Source organism: Glycine soja, chromosome 16, assembly GCF_004193775.1.
Source record: "Glycine soja cultivar W05 chromosome 16, ASM419377v2, whole genome shotgun sequence".
NCBI lineage: Eukaryota > Viridiplantae > Streptophyta > Magnoliopsida > Fabales > Fabaceae > Glycine > Glycine soja.
Genome location: NC_041017.1, coordinates 20315325 through 20338455, shown reverse-complemented (window position 1 = coordinate 20338455; position 23131 = coordinate 20315325). Strand labels below are relative to the sequence as shown.

General features: G+C 35.0%; 1 protein-coding gene across 2 annotated transcripts in view; it reads left to right on the top strand.

Moving 5' to 3' along the window:
- The first annotated feature begins 12352 nt into the window (after nt 1-12352).
- Nucleotides 12353-23131, top strand: part of LOC114390594 (dual specificity protein kinase YAK1 homolog) — a 48950-nt gene continuing 38171 nt past the window's right edge. The window contains exons 1-6 of one of the 2 annotated variants that reach the window (XM_028351389.1): nt 12353-13096; nt 21754-21953; nt 22111-22264; nt 22353-22462; nt 22654-22723; nt 22814-22896. In XM_028351389.1, coding sequence (XP_028207190.1) covers nt 12923-13096; nt 21754-21953; nt 22111-22264; nt 22353-22462; nt 22654-22723; nt 22814-22896 — 791 coding nt within the window. In that variant the 5' untranslated portion in view covers nt 12353-12922. The remainder of the gene's footprint in view (nt 13097-21753; nt 21954-22110; nt 22265-22352; nt 22463-22653; nt 22724-22813; nt 22897-23131) is intronic. The other variant, XM_028351390.1, reaches the window with a different exon arrangement.

Below are 23131 nucleotides of genomic sequence, written 5' to 3'. Positions count from 1 at the left end.
ATGTAGGTGCATACTATAACACAATGAAGATAATTTTCCTATTATTTATATTTTATTTATTAAATATTATCTTTTGGCTTGTTTAAAATAATATGTGTTGTGGAATTGTTTAAATTAAGTAATTAAGTAAGTGATACTTTGGGTTATAATTAAAGGGGATTAAAATGGGTTTTATGTAGATGAACCATAAAAATATAAGAGTTTAGTGAACATGTTTTAACAAGTTAAGTATTGGAATTTATGTGTGATAGTAGGCTTTCCCTTATCACCCATTAAGAAAAACTATATCTTCACCCAAAGAAAAGAAGTCTCATTTCTAGCCAAAAACAAAACTCTAACTTCTCTTTCTCTTCTTCTCCTCTCTTTTGGATTGTGCCTCCATAAAGCTAATGGAGGAAGCGCTGCAAAGGATCTCTCTAGAATTGTGTATCATGATTTGAAGGAGTGCCCCTTCTTACTTTTCTCTTCTCAAGGTAAGAAGGAGTGGGTTCCCTTTTTCTTTCAAGTTGGGATTTTGTGGTGTTTGGGTATTTTACCTCTTTCTGGTTTTCTTGAAATTGACCCATGTAATTGTTGTTTGATGTTCAAATCCGTGTTTTTTAGTGTGTATCTTGCTTTGGGATGATTGGTTTTATTGTTAGGACATTCCTATGTTGGGAATTGGTGTTGGGTTGTTAAGAATCGAAGCTTAGGTTGTAGAAGTAGTGTTTCTGGATGTTGATTATGATAATAAACTTGATAGGATTAGTACAACTCTAGATATTATAATTATACTCAATGAAGGGCATAGACACATAAATAAGAAATTGCCACATCTAATGACATATGCTTCTTTTCTTCAAATTACTTTTTTCCTTGTTTGTATTACTTGTGTTTGGGTTAATTTCCATTTGCAGGTAAAGCTCAACCAAAGGTTGCTGATGTGGCTAGATAGAGGCTTAGACCTCACTTATAGTACTTTATGTATATGCTTTACTTTGGGACATAGTGCTTTGATAGACTGTAACATCGAGGTAGGAATATTGTGTGGTCTAGGGACCAAAATATTAGAAATCTCATCACTATTAACTGGCCTTAAAGATGGTGGCTTGGGGTTGCAATCCATTCACTAATTAAATGAGGTCAATTCATTGAGAATGTAATGGTTGTTTGCGCATTCAAAAAGCACCGAGTTATTTTCTTATGCGCTAGGATTTTAAAGAAAAAGACTTCAACCAAGTGTTATCAGAAATCTTTGATCTAGCTAGCTATTAAATGTTATTGGTCTCAGGTGTGTGAGAACACAACTTGGATCCTGGGAGATGGTCAAATTCATGAAATGCTTTGTTTAGTCCCTCTCGACTAATTTTTGGAGGTTTAGATGCACAAATTGTGACGATTTTTTACTACAAGGTGGGCTAAAAAAATATTTCACGAATTTGTGTACTAATAAATGCAAATTTTATTTTGAGAGACTAAACAAGATACCTCCATAAAGGCAAATATCACAAAATGGGGCATTGAGTTGTGGTTAAAAAAATTTCACAAACCTCTTTGATATAGAAAGCTATCGTCTAGTGAAGTATAAAACAAGGAAACAAAGTTTTAAAAAAATAGGCATAGTCATACGGTACTTGGCTTGAGATTATCTCACTTGGAAGTCTTCAACTTGTCTTCATCATGCTCTTGGATATCCTCTTAAAACTCTAAAGAAGACCTTTCAAGTGGGGACCACTCAACAGACAAGCTTCTAGAGGAAGTAAATAAAGATGACAGTTGTCATGAAATGATAGCTAGCAAAGTCATTCTGAGGAACTTTTCTCATAAGCATTCTGAAGAAACATTAGAATACATGAAGTAGATCCTTTTGATGAAGATAAACTATTATGTCTTTTTGAAAAAGTATAGCTTCCTCAATCTTAACACATTGTCATAGCTCAAAGTATTCTGAAGTAGACTGCCTCATAAGGTTAAAGTGAAGGTAAATTTTTGGTGTGTTAGTGTTCAGTCCAAGATTTAGATCATGTAATGTCTTTAGTCTTTCATTTTGATGCTTCGCATCAGTTCTTCTCATGGACAACTTCAACTTTCAACTTGTGCATCTTCAAATGCAATTGGCATTCAATTTCTAATGTGCCCTCAGTGAAAGTGGTGTCATATGGAAAGTGGGATGTTGTCTTATGAAGTGAATTATGAACCATTATGAAGTTCAGTCTTTAGAATCAAGTTCTTCATCATTCTAATATAGACTCTAATACAACTTCATTCTGATGTTGGATGCTCTGTTTGTAGCCTTTGATAAGTCCCTTATGTAAGACATTGTTATTTAGTAGTTTGCCAAAAACAAGTACTTGGAGGGAAGCATTCTTCACCATATAAATGGGCTTCAAGGAATCTTCTGAGTTTTTCATTCATGACAGATGTCATGAGATAACCTTTTTGAGCACCTCAAAATAAGTGGACATGTTTGCTTCTTAATAAATATAATATTGAAACATGTAAGTAGAATGTTAGTCATCAGATAGGCCCAACATCCTTACAATTTGCAATTTTAATGGTTTGTCATAATTAAAACCAGGGAAAAGGATTCAACAATAGCCAATAGCCTTTCTGTAGAAGAAATTTGTGACTAGATATTACATCTTGGCTTTCTCCTCAGTTTACTTCTTATCCTCAAGATCTTTCCCAAGAGCCTATCTAGTCCTAGACAATTTTGCTTCTAGAGCCTCAACATAAGCTCAAGAGGGTTGAGGCATAAAGGGTTTTAGGATTATACCAGGTCTTCTTCAATTATCAAACGCACCAGACGCGTAAAGAAAAACATTGAGTAAGATAGATAGACAATGAAAGAATAATCACGATCAGACTCAGCGAAATATTCTATTATCCAAGGTCTAAGTATGTTGTCTTTAGATGCTTTAACAAAACCTTGATGTCCATGACAGATGGAGAATTTTCCATTTTGCCAATGAACTATTTTTGTATAAGGCTTTTCATGAGGTTCCAATCCTGATCAGTTCCCCTTGAACTTATGCATCCTTCTCAGAGTGCACTAGTCCAAATTACTATGGTTAACAGTAGCAAACTGAATGAGGTCTAGCTTTGCTAATTCTTCCATCTTCTCCTCCCCTTTAGATTGAGTCTTAATAGATTCTAAGACAACATATTCAAGAAGAGCATCATCTATGTCCATTTTTTCTTTTTTCTCTTAAGTTTTTCTCTAAATCTTTTCAGCAAACAAAGTCTTTAAAGATTCCAGCACCACATCCTCTAGAATTTCTTCATCTTCCTTCCCAACCAAGGCAGCCAACAAAGTTTCCTTTTCTGCCTTCCTCTTTTTTTATTTTTCAAGAGACATAACCTTGATAGATTCAAGAATCCCTTCATCAACCTCATACTCCTCCTTTTTCTCTAAGGACTTATCCAGTTTGTCTTTCTTCTTTACTCCATTTAGAGGTTTGGGTAGCTCTGTAGCTTCTTTCTTGGTTGTAGGAGGGGAGACAAGTTTAAGTTCAGGTTAAGAGGGTAAGGAAAGGAAATGTGAAAGAATCTCAACCTCAGATTCTGATTGTGGAGAGGCAGGTCTAAGAGAGGACAATGCTTCAGACTGGATAGAGAGATGAATGATTTTGATTATGGGTTTATTGGTAAGGGGTTCAGAGTAAGGGGCAAATTGAGTGTTTGGAACCTTTCTATTTTGATTTGTTCTAAGGTCTAAGAGTTTTGGATCAAATGGAGGTTTTCTAGATTTCTTAGGTAGGTCTCGGGGTGGAAGTTTTGGCTTTTCTTTTGGTGGGTAATCTGGTTTGTGTTTGGGAAAGTTTCTTTTAAAGAGTTTTTTTGCTTCTAGTTTTGGGTTGCTTCCCCCACGTCTATTGAGATGTTGCTGCAGACTCAAGATCAACTAGTTGATCTTCAAATCCTTCTACATTCCTCTATAGACTGTGGTTCCTTCTTAACTTTCCTCTTGATATGATGTTTTGTCCAATCTAGAAAAATCTCAACAATCCCCATTTTGATAAAAGTGGAACTTGTGAATTGATTAAGTCCTTCAAATGGAGCAAATGTAGACATATCCACCCTAATATTTTTCATGATCTGAGTGAAGTACATGCAATAAGGGATGGGTTTCTCTTTTCGCTTAGAGTTGAAATGATCCTTCAACGCCCGCGACCAGTAGTAAAAAATAATATTAGGCAGATTAATTTTCTCCTAATCATATAGAAGTTTATCTATAATTTCTTGTGTGATAGACTTCTCCTTATCTTTGTCAAACATCAAGCCCTCTTTAGTGCATCCAGACGCAACAACAATAGTGGTTAGAGAGATAACCACTTTTGTTTTGTTGACGATGCCTTTGATGCTTCCATCTTCTTCAATAATTCCCTATCCTAATGCCAAGGCATAAGGATCATGATACCAAGAACTACGCTTTGTGGGAAAGCTCACCTATCCTGGTACATCAAAGAGGTCTCTGACAAGAAAACCCTCTTCTAGAAGCTCATTGAAGTTTAACCATCTTCAAGGGATGAAGGTGCCCACTGGAAATGTCCTTTTGGCATCTTCCTCATTTATGATCCTAGGGATTCTTGTAGATTCTTGCTTCTTAGGTGTCATTGTTCACAAAGTTCAAACCCTTATCAAAACAAAGAAGACATTTTTTAGACTTCGATTTCTCATAGACAAAAAGAGAAATAGGGTTTCTTAGAGTTCAAATTTCAAAGAGTCTCTTTGAATGTCTGCCTTGCCTTTTTATATGTTCAAAAAAGAATGAGAGACAAAAACATGCAATAAAGGTTTAAATCCCATTAAAGGCTTTTTGAAAAGTGTCATATTAATCATGACACAAAGGGCACTGCACATTTTGTGAGAAATGAAATATTTTTTGACTTTTGTAACAACTTACTCCTATCATCTGTACACTTAAACAAACATTAGTCCCAACATCAATATTTTCAAACACCATTCCTTTCACAAAATGATTTGAACTCAATATTTTCAAACTTTGTTCCATGGTCACTTCAAATAAAAGAAATACAAAACCCTTTTACATTTTGAACTCATTTACATAATATCTCAAAGACCTTGAAAGACTTATTTTTATGTGTTAGAAAGTATAGCCATGTATATCTATTGTAGTAATCAACTATGACTAAGCCATATTTTTTTCCTCCCATACTCAACGTTCTAGTTGGTCCAAACAGATCCATATGCAACAGTTGTAATTGTCTAGAAGTGGAAACAATATTTTTGAATTTAAAAGAGGTTTTGATCTGTTTCTTGCTAACATGTTTTACAGAGAAGATTAGTTTTCAAGAAATCTTAGGCAGTCCTTTTACTAAATCCTTTTTAGATATTTTCAAAATATGTTTTAGATTGACATGCCCAAGTTTTTTGTGCCAAATCCATCTTTCATCTACTCTAGATAGTAGACATGTTACATTTTGTTTACTAAGATCTATCAAATCAATCTCATGCAAATTTTTATGTCGTTTGGCAGAAAAGGATGTCTTGCCACACATGTGTCTTTGTTAAAGGAGATGATATAACCAATATCACAAAATTAACTTATGCTTAACAGGTTATACTTTAGACCTTCAACATATAAAACATTATTTATGGAGGCTAGAGAGGACATACCAATTTTACCTATACCAATGATCTTTCCTTTGTTCGTGCCTCCAAAAGCAACTACTCTACCTTCAACTAGTTTTAGGTCTAGGAACATAGAAATTTCCCCCATCATGTGTCATGAGCAGCCATTGCCTAGGTATCAACTTAAACATCGACCTTTTCCTACCAAGGATATTTGTCGTGGGAATAATTTCAGACTTTGGTACCCAGATCTTTTTGGGTTTAGTAGCATTAGTACCCATGACCTTTCTATACATTTGTTCCTTCTTGTGAATGCATCTAAACTTATAGTGTCCATACATACCATAGAAGTCACATTTGTTTGGATCAGAGTGTGATTGAGAAAAAGATGATGCATCTTTTTCTAAGCCTAGGCCAAAGTTATCATGAAGATGTTGATGGTATTTTAAAAGCATAGTTGAAGTGTTAGAACTTTCCAAAAAATTTCAAGCCTTGCAAACCCCTAAAAGTTTGTCTTCTTTTAATGAATGCCCTAAGCCTTCTTCAGTTGCACAACCCTCCCTAGCAGCCTATGAATGTGTAGCGGAATCTTGTTCGTATTCTTCCTCAAATATGTCACTTTTCCTTTACCTGATTGCAAGCTATTGATAGGATTTACTGTGCATGGATATCTTTACTAATGATTCCACCTCCTACTCCTTCCCCGACACACAAAAAGAATGCTAAAGTCGAAAATCACTCTCTTTGGTAAGAGAGGTTACTTTCTCTCTTAATTTTTCATCTACAGAGGATTTGTTTGTGGTACCAAAAGTACTTTCTTAAATCAAACTCTCTTTTAAAGTCTTGGCCTTCTCTTTTAAAACTTCCTTTTTAAGGCTAGTATTTTAGCAAACAAATTGTTTGTATTTTTCTTTATACTTTTTTCTCTATAAAGAAATCGTATGACAATTTTGATGAAGAACATCATATGGCTTCTTTTCTTCATCACTTGATGAAAAGCTACAAGAGATATAGGATTCAGAACAAGTTTTTGCCTCAACTTTTTTATCTACATCTGCCATCTGACAAATGTTAGCTTGCTTTTTTCACTGTCTAAATCATCCTAGGTGACCATCAAACTTTTATTTTTCTTGTCACCAAAGTATATTTTCTTTTTGAGCTTAGGACATTCAACTATAATCTTAGTATCTTTCTTTCTAGAAGAGTGTTAAATCTTTCCTTTCTTCTTCAACATATGCTTGAACATTTTTGGACATAAGGTTCATTTCATCATCTATAGATCCATTAGAACTATCATCTAATGCTTAACACTTAGGAAAGCAATGAGCTTTGGAGCAGTTATTCTTTTCTTCTTTTCTAGAGCTCGTTTCTCCAAACTTAAGGGCAATGGAATCCTTGTTAGTAGATGGTCTCTATTTTGAAGGTGAACCTCATGAATGCGAATAACTCCCAAACACTCATTCTAAGATAGGGTTTTCATGTTTTTGGCTTCTTGGATGGTTGTTGTGTTTGGTTCCCACATCTTGGGAAAGTTGTCTAGCATGTCCAAGTTAATCTTGGCCTTTGTGAAGGTGTGCCCTAGAGCTTCCAGACCTTTTAGGAGGACTTGTTGTATTCCAAACATATTATCAATAGATTTTCCTTCCTTCATGAAGAAGCTATCAATCATCAAAGTGGTAGTTTTCCTCAACTTGAAATCTTATGCTCCTTCATAATTGATGCATAGTGAATCCCATACTTCTTTGGTTATTTTTAGTCTACAGACTTTGTTGTACTTGTTTTTTGACAGAGTGCATGTCAGTGTGTATCTTCCCTTGATGTTGAGATCATCCATAGTCCATTCTGCTTTTGGTCTGGCAATAGGTATGTCTCCATTCATGATGATCAACCAAAGCTTACATTGTGCATACTTGACGTACATCACCAAATAGTTCCTCCAGCTTGGATAATCATCTCCTGTGAATCCTAGAGTGATGTGATCCTTACTAGGAGCGGATCGCTTGATACATCACCAAATAGTTCCTCCAGTTTGGATGATGCCACTTTCAGTGAAGGAAGATAAGTCAGGATAGACGCCATAAAGATTACCTTGATAAGTCTGAAATTGGTTCAACAAGGAACCCAGGGAGAAGCTTTCACCAAATTTTATAAAATGCCAAAAATCCCTTTATTGAAAACAAAAACCAATTCATATAGTGTATATGAACAAAAAGATAAGAATAGACATGGGCCTTCAAAACAGTTTGGGCCAAAATTACACGAAAAAGAAATTATAAATGAAAAAAAGAACATATTTGGCATGGACCTTCAAATTAGTCTGGGCCTTCAGCAACAATTAATAATAGTCTTGGTAGTGCCTCTGCCTCTAGGCCTTCATCCTTCTCCACTTGGGCCTTGTTAAGTATGTCTGCTACCATTTGTTGGAGGGTATCCACTGACTGTTTGGTCCTACTCCTGGTCATAGGTCCCTGTATTTGACCAGTTTTAGGATTCTCATCATAGAGGCCTTGTAAAAGGAAGCTCCCTCTAGAATGACTATTATTGTTTACCATCAAGATCTTTTCCTCTAGACACTGTTAGGTGCTCAACCCCTAGAGGTTGATCCATGATGCCAAACTATAAAGGCAAATATCACAAGAAAGGAGGTTGAATTGTGATTTAAAAGTTTTTGCGAGCCTTTTTGACAAAGAAAGCTATCGTCTGATGAAGTTTAAAACAAACTAAGTTTTCACAAACAAGCAGAGTTATGCAATACTTGACAGATTTTGCAAACATTTTTAAAGATGAAATCAAATTCAAAGAGTTTTATACTGGTTAACAATACATAAGAGAAATAATCTAAACACAAAAAGTTTTATATTGGTTCGTCTCTACCACTAAGACTAACTCTAGTTATTGGCAACCCACCAAGTTTCCACTAACTTTCACAAAGTTACAATTATTGTTCATTGATATTTTTGGCTCTTACAACAAGGCCTATCCCCCAAGCTTTTACAACCCAAATATTCTTTGTTCTACCAAGTTATTTCTAGCTCTAAAGAAATTAAAAGATTTAATGGTGTTTGTTTGCTCATAAACTAGTCTTACCGTCTTAAAGACAAATTTACAAATGTAGCACTAAATCTCTATCTCTGGATTTTCAAAGTGTTTTAAGAGCTTTACAATTTAAGAATTTACAAAGAGTAAGCTTGAAGAAGAAAAGGAATACATATTTCAAATTTTGACTTGTATATTCGTAATTGAAACCCTTCAAAGTTTCCTGTATTTATGACTATCTCTAGAAAGTGTCTAGTGTCTCTAAATGGTCCAAAAATTACGTCTGAGGTTGAGTCTAAAGTAGGTGTCTGTTGGTGCATTAAATGCATGTCTAATCCATGCTGGTACACCACTTTGCTTATCTTCCTTGAGCCATACTCCAATAGTGGTTAAATCACTTTAGCATATAACAGGTCTACTCATAGTAGGTAACATGTCTTTTTAGAGAACGAGACAAGTTGATCTTTTGATTGTTCTCTTACTTCCTTGGACTTCAACATGTCTTTGAATTCTTTGACAAGAGAGACACAAAAAGAATTCAGGCGTTTAGTCCTTGGCGAATTCTTTTTGGAAAAGGGAGAAGAGAATGAAAAGATGAATAGCACAAGTTTTCAAGGTTTGGAAAACCAGAAAACTTCAGAAAGCTTTTGGTACAAAGAAGAAGAAGAAGTTCAAAGAGATTCAAGGCTTGTAAAGGATTGATTAGAAAAGTAAAGTGTGAAGGAATGAATTTATTCAAATGCAAAACAAAGTCTTGCTTTTATAGACTCTTCATGTCTGGTCAAGAAGACCATTTAGAAGAGTTATAACTTTTAGAAAAACTCAAAACCAATTTGAAAAAGTCAAAACCCTTTTGAAGAGTTACATCTTTTGATTTATTCAGAAAGAGTCACTGGTATTCGATTACCAAATCAGTGTAATCGATTACATAAAGCTTTTATGTGAAAAGATGTGACTCTTCACATTTGAATTTGAACTTCAACGTTCAAAGGTACTGGTAATCGATTACCAAAACATTGTAATCGATTACAGCCTTTTGAAAATAATTGGAACGTTGTAAATTCAATTTGAAAACTTTTTCAAAACAATTTTGCTACTGGTAATCGATTACAACAATCTGGTAATCGATTACCAGAGAGTAAAAACTCTTTGGTAAAAGGTTTTGTCAAAAACTCATGTGCTATTCAAAGTTTTGAAAAACTTTTTAATACTTATCTTGATTGAGTCTTCTCTTCATTTTTGGATCTTGAGTTTTGAATCTTGATCTTGATTGAGTCTTCTCTTCATTCTTGAATCTTGAATTCTTCTTGATTCTTATCTTGAACTCTTGAATTGTTCTTGATTGATCTTGAATTCTCTTGAGTTGTTTTTTGATTGATCTTTGAGCTTTTTGTCATCACCTTTGTCATCATCTTTTGTCATCATCACTGTTATCATCAAAACACCTTTGAATCACCTTTGAATCACCTTTGATTCACCATGAAGCTTTGCTTCTACATAGACCATCAATTAAATGATGTAGAAATGAAAAACTTAAGAGTTTATAAACCAAGTTTTGAATGGTTTCATTTCTCACCAAGATATGGCCATGGATCAATGCTATGTTAACCATATGAGCCAACTGAAATGTATTTCCTAGTCTAGGATGCATGATCACACACATTCAAGGATAGTAAAGCATTAAAAATATCATATTAGACTAGTGTTTATAACTATGGAGCTTATTACAAAAGGGATAAAACTCATCATCAACATTAAGAGGTGTTACAAACATTCTTCATGTTTTACACAAGTAACTGAAATAAAAGTTGATTGAAGCCTAAGAAAGTAGTTGATTGGGTCATAAATTATTATGAAGCTTGTTTATGATTTCGAAGGCCTTAGGAAATTAATTAAATACAATTTACTTAATTAAAAGGCTTTCAAAGTGATAGAGATCGAGTTAAAGAAAGGAGAACGTGATAGTTAGAAATGGAGGCCAAAAAACAAAGAAACTTAAAGATCATGGGACATAACCCCTAGATCATGGATTCGACAGCTGTTTCAGTCGTTGTAGATCAGTTTTGGCTAAAATACCTTTTTAGTCCTTCCAATTTAATGTTTTTTTACTTTTCATCCTTGTAAAATATTTTTTTTGTTTTTAGTCTTTGCAAATTATGTTTATTTTATTTTTTTAACCTTATAACACTATATAATATTTTTTCACTATTCAAAAGGTTATCTAAAGTGTTTTAAGGACAAAAAACAAACTTAATTTGCAAAGACTAAATTTTTTTTTTTGCAAGAACAAAAAGCAAAAAAATGCTAAATTAAAATGATTAAAAAGATATTTAAACCTAAAGTTTTCTATAAATATTTGATATGTAACAATTGAAGAGGGACCTTTAACTCAAATTTAAATAAAATTACTTACCTTTTTGCTTTTGTTGCATTTGTCATTGCTTTTTCCATGATTTAAATTCAATTTTCTTGCATTTTTTTTATAGTTTTTCTCATTCACCTACACCAAACATTTCGTTAGTATGTTTGGATAGAGAATTTTAACTGAGTAAAGTAATTTATCAGAGAATTTGAATTTTTGTAATCTAAAATTCATTGTTTGGATATTTTTTTGTGAAGAATTTAAAATTTTGGATTTTTAAAACAGAATTTTAAACAACTAAAAATTTGGAATTTCAATTTCCTTCTAAAAGGTGAGAAATTGAAATTTTCTTCTTACAATCTTCTTCAAGAAACACCGTATGAGATTGTGGGCCATCGATCGGATCTGAGCATAGAGGAACACGTGTAATTAGCACACCAATCATATCTTTTCTTTCTTTTTTCATTCATTTTTTTCACCCTCATAATTTTAACTTTTTTTATCCAAACACAAAATTTTGAAAATAAAAGAATTTCAATTGAAGTATTTAAAATTCTTAGAATTTAAAATTTTTCGGAATTTTAAATTCCTCCATCCAAACACACTCTTAGTAGTTTGATAATCTATTGTTGAAGAGTAGATTTTCATCTTCAATGTCCACCACTTGATCTCTATTTTTGAAATTGTGTTGAAACTATTAGCCAATCAAATTAGTTAATTCTTATGTGACAACACACATTAAAGAAATTAATAACTAAAATATAAGTACTTTATACTCACATGTTATATTTTAATTTAAATATAAAAAGAGATATGATAAAAAATAATAATGTTAATCTATTTATAAAAATAATATAAAATAACATTAAAAATTTACTATACAACTATATAAAAATTATTTTTCTTTGCCATAGTCCTGAGCAATTGCATCCCTTTTCACCTCCAGGGTCATCTTGCCTCTAAATTTAATTTGAGAAAATAAAAACATATTTAAGTTGATTTTTTTTATTTATAAAAAACACTTCCTCGATCCCAAAATAATAATCATTCAAGTTTACATAAAATAAAATATATAAATAAATATATGAATAATAATTTTACAAAATTAACTTAATATATCATTAATTTATTTATAGATTTTGTTATATATTATTAATATTATAAAAAATATAAATAAAAAAATATAATTAATGTTACTTATACAATTATTTTAAGATAAATTTTGTTCTTATATAATAATTATAACGTGACAGTATTTTTTTCCCGCAAATTGCGAAGAATATTTTAAAAACATAAATTCTATGTACTCGGCAGAAGTGTAGTTATTAATTATTAATGAAAAGGTTAATGAAGCAAGAGTTGGAATGAGGGAGTGCTGATTGTGTTGCCATTTGCCAACATTAAAATAGGGGATTTTTGTTCCCACAAAAACAAAATAATAAGAAAGAAATAGTTCTTCATCACTGCTTGGACCGAACCAAGACGGAGTATCGTGCCGTACCTGTCTCCGAGACCAACGAAACGCAGCACCCATTGCATCTCTCTCTTCTTTCTTTCGAAGCAACGAAGAAACTAAATTATAATCATCGAGTTCCCTTTCGACAGAACCAAAACCCTCACTTCCGATCGATCAATTTTCTCCCTTTTCCGACCAATTTCCCCTCTTTTCCATCGGATTCAATTCGGAAGAAGAAAAGGGGAACCCGCGAATCGATGGATCTCGGGTTCGGTGTGAGGAGTGGAGGGTTGTGGAGGTTGGGCCCGTGATGGGATTGAAATCCGTTGGATTGATTGAAGGAAGCACTTTCGCGGTGGTGGTGATGAGAAGAAGAACTGAAGGGGCAATAATGGAATTCGAATTGGGGAAAGTGAATCTTTCTCCTCTCACTTGAATTTGGGGATCGGGCTCTTTCTCTCTGCGTTTCTTTTTCTTAATTTTGTGTGTGGGTCATGGATGGGGTCGCACGTGCGGTGGAGCAGGCTCAGTCATCATCGGGCTTGGCCTCGGGGTGGCGTCCCCGCGGCTCCGTGTTCTCTCCTTGTAAGCCTAAGGGCGAAGAAGAAGCTTCTGCTGCTGCTGGGAAGAAGCCGCAGCAACCGTTGCACGTGGTTGTGAGGAAACCTGTGAGTTTATGTTTTGATTTTGATTGCTGATTCTGGTTGCTCTTGATGCTTTGTGTGTGAGAATACGTGTATGATTGAATTGAGTTGCTTGTTTTGTGTTTCTGTGATCAAAATGGTGTGGTGAAAGTTTTTGATTGAAAAGGTGTTTCTTTTAGGGAAAATAGTGTTTGGTGTGGGTTTTAGGGATGCTAGAGGCGGAGAGTTTGGAAATAGTTGAGTGAAAAGAAACCTTGATTGGAAATTTGACATACATGCATGATCTTCAGTTGTGGTTAGTGGAGTTGGGTATATTTTGAAAGATTTTTAGGTATGATGGACTTCATGTGTTCTGTAGATATACTTTTGTTTTGTTTGTTGTTAGTGTTGTTGGATTCTCGTCGTCTTCGTTCTTCACCATGGCAACAGCTAAAAAAATGAAGAAGTGGGCTAAAGGGAAAAAGATTATGACTTTTGTAATAAATTAAATGATGGCATACCGTGCTATCATTTTGTACTTAATCCAGATCCTGTGCACTTTAATGCTCTTGTTATAGATTACGTTGATTTGCTCATTTGAAATGAGAAGCATAGAGGTTCTTAGTTCCTTACATAACTATGCTATCCATAATTTTGATATTGTTGAAGATTCCATTTTTATGACAATGGCAATGTGTAACTTATTCTACTATTTGGTGGTGCATTTGGTTGGAGCCTATAGTTTCATTTAACTTGGTAGCTAATTTGGGATAAGCTTAGGTGATTGGGGTTCTATTCAATGTTAGGCACATGGTCTTCGTAAGGTGTTTTCTGTTGAGAAGAGAAAACAAGAGACATGACTGAACCTGTGTGTCAATGTACACATCAGAATGTATTATATATATAGCATGGGTAATAAGTACATAGAAAATAATTGCCTAATTACTATAATTTTGTAAATCTTAGAATATCCTAATTACCATAATTAACAATATCCAACAGTTGTCTAATGAGCACAATAAATATATCTACAATATCTAACACTCCCCATCAAGTTGGAGCATATAAATCATATGCATTGAGCTTGTTACAAATATAACCAATTTGGGGACCCCTCAGAATTAGTGAAGACATTTGCTAATTGTTTGCTAGAATTGACAAAATTAGTGATGATGTCACCCGATTAGATCTTCTCCCTGATGAAGTGGTAATCTACCTCAATAATGCGCAAAGCAACTTGATTATCGAGTGTCATCTGTGTAACATCTTCAAACTTCAATTCTTTGAGCAACTTTTTGAGCTAAATAAGTTCCTAAGTAGCTGAAGCCATGGGTTGTTAGGGAATATGCAATATCCAGAGGTGGATCTCCTATTAGTGGGAGAGCCTGTTCAATTTGAATTTGTAGATCCCACAACTCAAGTATGACAACATCTCAATATCCTTCACAAGTAGAGTTAAGTAATTGGCTCACTATACTATCTGCAAGGGAAATATCTGGTGGGGTGACACCGAGACAATTCAGCTTCCCAACCAATTGTCTGTACCATTATGGATCTAAAAGTGGCTAATCCTAATTTGGTAGAAGCTGGGAATTGTGACTCATAGGTGTGTCAATATGGTTAGCATTCAACAGCCAGTTTTGTTCAAAATATCCATTGCATACCTCCTTTGGGAAATGACAATACCACTCTTTGCTTGTGCTACCTCTATCCCCAAGAAGTAATAGTCTACCAAGATCTTTTGTTTCAAAATGGTGGCACAAGTGTTGCTTTAATTAGGTGATGGCACGGTGATCACTACATGTAATAACAATGTTGTCAACATAAACAAACAAGTAGATATGTCCTGCAGTGGAATGGCGATAAAAGACTGAGGCTATGTTTGGTTTTCTGTTTGGGGTGCTTCAAATTCAGTATGGAGACTAAACTCAGTTTCATGACATGTTTAGTTGCCTTCAAAAGACTTGGGTTGGTTTTGCTACTCAATTTGCAAACTTAAGTTCAACTAGAATTTAGGTTTGCAAAATGTTGGAAAGCTGCCTTAATTGCGGACCTCCTAGCTCGCCTTAGTTGCAACCTTGGGAGTTGCCTGAATTGCAATCTCGAGGGTGGTGGTTTAGTCCCACATTGGCTAGTGATATAGTCAAATTAAACTATATAAGTGAGGGACAATCCTCACCTTATAAGCTGGTTTTGTAAGGTTAAGTTAGCCCAAAACCTACATTAGATGGCATCAGAACCTATTCTAGTTAGCCCCATAACCCACATTCTAAGATGATATCAGAGTCTATCCTAGATCCATTGTTGGGCTACTAGCATTTGCCATGCTCTGGGTTGGAAGTCCTGGGTGTGAGGGGGAGTGTTGAAAGTCTCCATAATTGTGGACCCTTAGCTTGCCTTAGTGGTGACCTCTTTGGGGGTTGCTTCATTTGCAACCTTGAGGGTGGTGGTTTAGTCCAATATCGGCTAGTGATATGGCTAAGTTAAAGTATATAAGTGGAGGCAACCTTACAAGCCGGTCATGTAGGGATGCGTTAGGCCCATAACCCATATCCCAAGACAAACTTTAATCTAAACATGCACTGAGTTGTCAACCTCATTTCAAGACATGCTAATTACTTAAACATGGTACTGAATCTACCAAACCATGTCTTGGGAGACTATTTGAGTCCATATTGGGATTTTTGAAGACAACATACTAATCTGAAAGACTCCCCTTGAGCAACCAAGTTAGGAGGTTGTTCCATATAAATTTCTTCAAAGAGATCACCATGATTCTTACTTGGATAAGCCAATTTGGAAATCAACTGGTCCTTCGAAAGTGAAATCTTTTGTTTAGGCTTCTTTTCTAAACCAGATTAATACCAATGATTTACTTAAAAATTGAAGACCTCTAACTACATTGTCTCCTAATTATTGTGTTATATACAGATGGATTTTTGTAAATGCTTCACATTTTTTTTTGCTTTGTTCATTAGTTTCCCTTCTTTGGAATAATTGGTTTGGTGTTGTTCTATGAAGCTCGGATACATGATACGACAAAGGTACGATATGACACAAATACGGGGATACGTCAAATTTTTTGAAATTAAGGATACGATACATCTTGGATACATTAGTCAAAAATAAAAAAAATAATTATATATTGATTCAAAATAAAATGCAATTAGTGGTGGCGTTAAAATGCAACTATGCAGATGATTTTGAGTGTTCTGCAAATATGCATATTTTGTTTTTAGTCTACAGAATAGGCAGAGGTCTTGTGAAGAATGTTGTTTTATTAAAGGTTGGGTACCTCTTGTACCCAATTTAATATAGTTTTCTTTTTTTTTTTGATAAAAAAATATATGGGTGCAAAATATGGGTAAAAAAAGATCTAGAGTGGCAAAATAAATTTATTCAATGAACAATGCTTTAAGCAAAGCTGTTTTGAAGTATAGTTGAGACTTTTAGTTTTTTATTTTAAAAATTTTGAAATATAAAAAAAAGTCAGTAAAAGGGGTCAAGCAAAATATTTTATGTAGCTGTATCCAGCCATTCGGAGCCGTATCCCAGCCATGTTGAAGCCGTGTCCTACAATTTTTTTTAAAATTAAATAAAAATAGGATACTTTGTGGGTACGTAATGGGGCATATCGGAGGAGTATCAGTGTCTGCACAGGGTCAACACTCATACATTTCCATTTTTGAAGTATTCGGGCTTCATAGGTGTTGTTGGTGAAGATTAGGTTTGCCCCAAGGATCTCCAAAAGTTCTTGTTTGTTAATTATAGAGTTTTTGCACCAATTGGGATGCTAAAAGGCTTTAGCATTGTTCTCAATTATTCAAAAAAGTGAGAGAGAGAAAGAGAGAAACTTAGAGAGAAATGAAACTGATATTATTTCAATCTGAAAAGTTAGTTAGAGTTAGTTACAACAGAGGTATATCTAAACCTCTGAACTAACAATAACAAAAACTGACTGCCTAATACTAGTGAGGTGCTGTTAGCTTAACAGCCCTTACAAACTACTACAAAACTGTTTTCACAGTTATACAATCACATATAGCCGCCCTCAAACTCAAGGGGAAGAGTTTTCAGAAGAAACTCTTCACATTGAGTTTGCACGAGAACTTCAAATCTTGCTGAAGAAAGGAGCTTGGTCAGCACATCAGCCCATTGATCTAGAGCTGGGATATGCACAATGGAAAGCTGCTTGGCCAGAATTTTTTCTCTTACGAAGAAGACATCAATTTCCATGTGTTTTGTACGATTGTGAAACACAGGATTGTGAGCAACGGATACAGCACTCTGATTATCACAAAAAAGGATAGGAGAAGGGAACTTGCAACTCTATTAGAAGAGCTTGAATCCATGTTAACTCAGTGGAAGTTTGAGCTAAGCTACAATACTCAGCTTCAGTGCTGGACCTGGCCGTAACCTTTTGTTTGCGAGACCACCAAGATATTATGTTTGGGCCAAGAAAGATAGCAGCCCCTGAGGTGGAATGCCTGTCATCCACCTTAGATGCCCAGTCAGCATCACAGAACGCGCGAAGAACCAAGGGTTTTGTAACAAGAGCAGGCTGAAGAAGTAGTCCATGAAACAAAGTACCCTTGAGATACCTTAAGATTCTTTTCATGTCTAGTAAGGGTAGCATATTGTAAGGCACCAACCACTGATCTGTATAGAGTTGGATCATGAAAGATATCAGCACCATGTTGAGATAGCTTGCAATTAGAGACCATGGGGGAAGAAATGGAATGAGCTTCAACCATGTGAGTTTTGTGGAGTAAATCACGAATATATTTTCTCTGAGTCATCAATTTAGAGTTATTAGGTAGATACTTGATTTCTAGGCCCAAAAAATAATCCAAATGACCAAGTTGCTTGAGAGAGAATGCAATGTGTAGTTTGGTTGTGAGTTGCTGAATAAGAGAAGTAGAACTGCCGTGATGATGGTATCATCCACATAGACTAAAAGATAGAAAATATGCACCTGTTGCATGTAGATGAAAAGGGAAGAGTCACATTTGCTCCCCACAAATCCAAACTGAAGAAGAGTAGATTTTAGCCTATCAAACCATTCATTGCCTTGGAGTCTGTTTTAAGCCATAGAGAGCTTTGTTGAGCTTGTAGACTAGGGACTTATCTGCAACTTCAAAACCAGGAGGCTTGTCATAAATACAGGTTCTTCAAGAAGCCCATTTAGAAAAACATTATTCACATGAACTGAAATAACTCCCACCCATGTGACAGTGCAAGGGTGAGAACAATACAAATGGTGACAGGCTTGACCATAGGAGAAAAGGTCTCATGAAAGTCAAAGCCATGAATTTGATGAAACCCCTTGGCTACCAACTTTGCTTTGAACTTGTTGATGGAACCATCAGCATTTTTCTTTACTCTGAAAACCCACTTACACCCAATAGCCTGTCTATTAGAAGGTAAGGGAACTAAGTCCAAGTTTTGTTTTTCAGCAAAGCATCATACTCTTGTTGCATGGCAACAAGCCAATCTGCATTTTCAGGGGCTTGTTTCACAGTTTTGGGTTCAAAATGGGCAAGAAATAAAGTAGGATGTAGTCTAGGATTGTGAATTCCAGACTTGGATCTTGTTTGCATAGGATGAGTATTAACCGGTATAGAATTAGGTGCTGAAACAAACTCAGAAGAGGATGCACCAGGGGTTGTGAACTCTGAAGTTTGAGGATGAATAGATGTAGAAGAAGTGGATGGATGAGACACAAGAAGAGAGGTTGTAGGTGAATGGATAGGAATAGGGGAAAAACCAGGGGGAGCAAGAGGTACAAAAGGAGAATGAGAAGGAGATAGTTGAGAAGATGGAGGCTTAGGAACTATAGAAGGTGGAGACAGGTTAGGATTAAGACTGAAATAGGAATCAAGACTCTTGATGGAGTTAGAAGAGGAGGGAAACAGGTCAGAATAAGGGAACCTCAACTCATTAAATAGAACATCTTTGGAAATATAGATTATGCTAGATGAAGACAGACATTTATAGCCTTTGTGAGAGGAGGAATATCCCAAAAATAGACACTCTTGAGATCGAAAATTGAGTTTGTGAGTATGATAAGGCCTCAGCAAGGAAAAATAGGCACAACCAAAGGTTTTAAGGAATTGAAAATCAGGATCCTTGTTGAAAAAGTAACAAAGGGAATGACAAAATTGAGGGAAGCAGTTGGAAGTCTATTAATTAGATAGACAACAGTAATAAAGGCATAATCCCAAAATTGTAAGGGTAAATAGGCATGATGTAATAATGTGAGGCCTAAATCAACTATATGTATGTGTTTTCTTTCAACCACACCATTTTGATGATGAGTGTGGGGACAGATAAGTCTGTGAGAGATGCCAAAGGAAGTTAGGAAAACAGAGAAAGGTCTGTATGTAGTGCAACCATTGATTTAAAAGCTTGAAAAACCAGAAAGTGTTTCAGCCTTAGATTTGATAGGAAATATCCAAGTGTATCTGGAAAAGGCATCAATAAAGGATACATAGTATTTATAACCAGCATAGAAAGTCAAATGAGAAGGTCCCCACCAATCTGTAAAGGTAAGTTCCAAAGGAGAGTAAACAGAAACAAAAGTGTGAGATGGTAATCTATGAGACTTTCCCATACAGCAAGAAGAACAAAAATCTGAAAATATTTTATTTTATTTTTTGATCAGCAAAGTTAATTGTATTAATATGAAATAGAGTACCAGAGGTACTAATTACAAAGAGTATGGAGTATTATATGTAGTGCAGAAGTAGTCAAATACAGCTACTTGTGTGGTGTACATCTATTGTTGTTCTGTGTGTACTACCCTCTACAAAAGCAAAAAACCTTGTCTAATATTGCTTGACCACTGATTAAAGTGGATTGTGAAATCCTTCTCAAAATGTCTAAGCCAGGTCCAGACTATAAAAATAGCATCTTCAAAAAGTCGATTAGCATCAAATTCTGCATTTGAAAACAGAATTCTATTTCTGAGCTTCCAAATAGGCCATGTTACCGCCAGCCACCAGTACCTCCATCTCTTAGCCCTTATTCCTTCAATCTGGATAGAAATGTGCTGGAGGAAGTGCTGTTTCGGGCTGAATGGGAGAGCACCTTTAATATTCATCCATGACATCGATTCCCACCAAATTGGTTGGATTTTGATACAATGGATAAATAAGTGAGATTCATCCTCCACAGCCCCTCTGCAGAAAGGGCATAATAAATCCTGGATCTGCATTTGTCTCCTGCATAGATTCTCTTTTGTCGGCAATCTGTCCCTACATAATCTCCATGCAAATATCGCAATTTTGCTAGGGATCTTTATCTTCCATAATTCCACACACCATTCCTCCTGCTGACCTCCAGCAATTTCCTCCCATATCAGATTATAAGCACTGTGAGTAGAATAATTACCTGATGGATCTCCTAACCACTCCCAAACATCAGTTTGCTGTTGCTGTATACTCTTTCCTCCTACCTCCCTAAGGAAATTGATAGCTGAATCGATTTCATTATCGAACAACGGTCTTCTCCATAAGAAATTCCACTCCCAGTCCATGTCCTTGTGAAATCCCATCTGTCTAATAGTGTGATTCTGCTGTGATGATATGAGAAACAACCTGGGATATCTTTCTGCTAGTGTGTCCTCTTGGTGAATCCACTTGTCTTTTCAAAACCTAATCTTATCTCCACCTCCTACCTTCCATCTCATGTTATTTTGAATGACCACTCCCTGGTGTGATTGATTAAAAGCTTGTTTTAGATCCCTCCACCAAACAGATTGATTTCCTGTGCTCCCTGATTCATCAAGATTCCTCCATCCACCATATTTGGATTCCAAAAATTTGGTCCATAACTCCCTTTTTTCTTGCATTAATTGCCGCTTCCATTTACCAAGCAATGCAAGGTTAAATGTGTCAATATCCTTGATGCCCAAACCTCCCTTTTCTTTTGGTAAGCATACTGACTCCCAATTAATCCACGCAATCTTTTTGTGGTATGGTCCACCTCCCCACAAGAATCTTCACCTCAATAATTTGTCCACCACTGATTTTGGCACCCTAAAAAAAGAGAAAAGGTAAATTGGAATTGATGTTAGCACATCTCCCACTGCAATTATTTTATTCCAGAAGCCAATTCAACATGACTCGGCCAAGCATGTAGAAGTTGACAGACATTTTATAAAAGAGTAGGTGGATGTAGGCTTAATTTGTATGCCATTTGTTCCTACTTCACAGCAAGTGGTAGACGTTCTTACGAAAGGATTGCTTAAACCTAATTTTGACTAATCTATAAGCAAGTTGGGTATGCTGGACTTCTAGGCACCAACTTGAGGGGGATGTTGACTTCTAATTTAAATTTACAATAAGGATTTTAGAAAATTCAGGAGGCTAAGATCAAGATCAGATTATTCAAATTTGATTGGATATTATTCTCCATATTTTCTCCCTATCTTATCTTTGTGTTTATTTTATAATCAGGGTGGTTAAAACCTCTCGTAGTCGTCATCTCTGCCTATATATTTCTTTTCCAATCTGTGTTGGTGTTTTTTTACCTTATTACTTTTCTATCTTATTCATTTCTAATTACTTAAACATATAGCTGTAGAATCATTTTGATTTAAGATGGAAATTTGATACATTATTAAGTTGTCATTTGTATCTGGTTGTTTGGAGCTTATGGTACCTAAAATTGTGAACTGATGCTCACCTTCTAATCGACAGTTGGTGGCTAGATTGACCAAGGAAATAGTTGAAACATACCAAATATGCAATCCACAGTTTAAATATTCTGAAGATCTAAATCCAAAAAGATTTTTGACCAGCCCGTCTGTTGGAGTGCTTAATGATGGCTATGATAATGTAAACTCGGATCTGATTTTGACAGTGAATTTTGTCTTGATCCATTTAGAGAAAAATAAAAGGTTTGTCATCCATATTTCCTTCTTTTGTTTCATATAGTCATGATATATATTTGTTTATGAATACCAAAAGCTAAATGTTGATTTTCAGTTGATACCACCTTACCCATCTGACCACCTTATTATCTTCTTATAAACTTTGCATTTTGATGTGGTGCAGATATATTGTCAAAGATCTCCTTGGCCACGGGACATTTGGACAAGTGGCTAAATGCTGGGATTCAGATACCAACAGTTTTGTTGCTGTGAAGATCATTAAAAATCAACCTGCATACTATCAACAGGCGCTGGTTGAAGTAACTATTTTAACAACGGTAACCTCCTGTTGTTATTATTAAGATGCTTGTTATTTTCTTGGAAGTCCATGAGAAATTACTCATGTATACTATTTTTATCCTGCAGTTAAATAAGAAGTATGATCCTGAGGATAAGCATCACATTGTTCGTATATATGATTATTTTGTATATCAACGACATTTGTGCATTTGCTTTGAATTGCTGGACACAAACTTGTAAGTTCTGGACTTTTTTAAATTTTTTTTCCATTTAGAATTTGTCATTGAGAACGAGACTGCATTTAAAGCTTGAATGGTGTTCACGTTCTACTGAACTAAAGATATTTGGTTTGTTTTGCAATGTTGCTATCCTAGATTTGTTATTTTCTCTCTTGTCTATTTTAGTGTTGACATTGTGTAGTATACAGGTATGAGCTTATCAAGATGAATCATTTTAGGGGATTATCACTTGGTATTGTTCAGCTATTCTCTAAGCAGGTATGTCAATTCTTTGTATGACCTTTCTACTTGGTCCTTTTGTTGGTTTTGTTTTCTTATCGTAATCTATTTTCTTAAATTTGTTGCAAGATTTTATATGGACTGGCTCTACTAAAAGAGGCTGGCATTATTCATTGTGATCTGAAGCCAGAAAACATTCTTTTATGTACGAGGTTGGTTTCTTACATGAAGGTGCTCATAAAGAACTGTATGCAGTAGCTATTTTCTTAAGGATTTAACACCTCTAAAGTGAGGGTGAGGGATTCACTTTAGAGAGTAAAATGAAGATTTATAGCTATTGATTAAAAAATAAACAGTTGTGTTGAGATTTAAATAACTACATAATTTATTATATACATGAGCATGCATTTAATCACAATCTCAATGGTTACTTTTATAATCGATGGT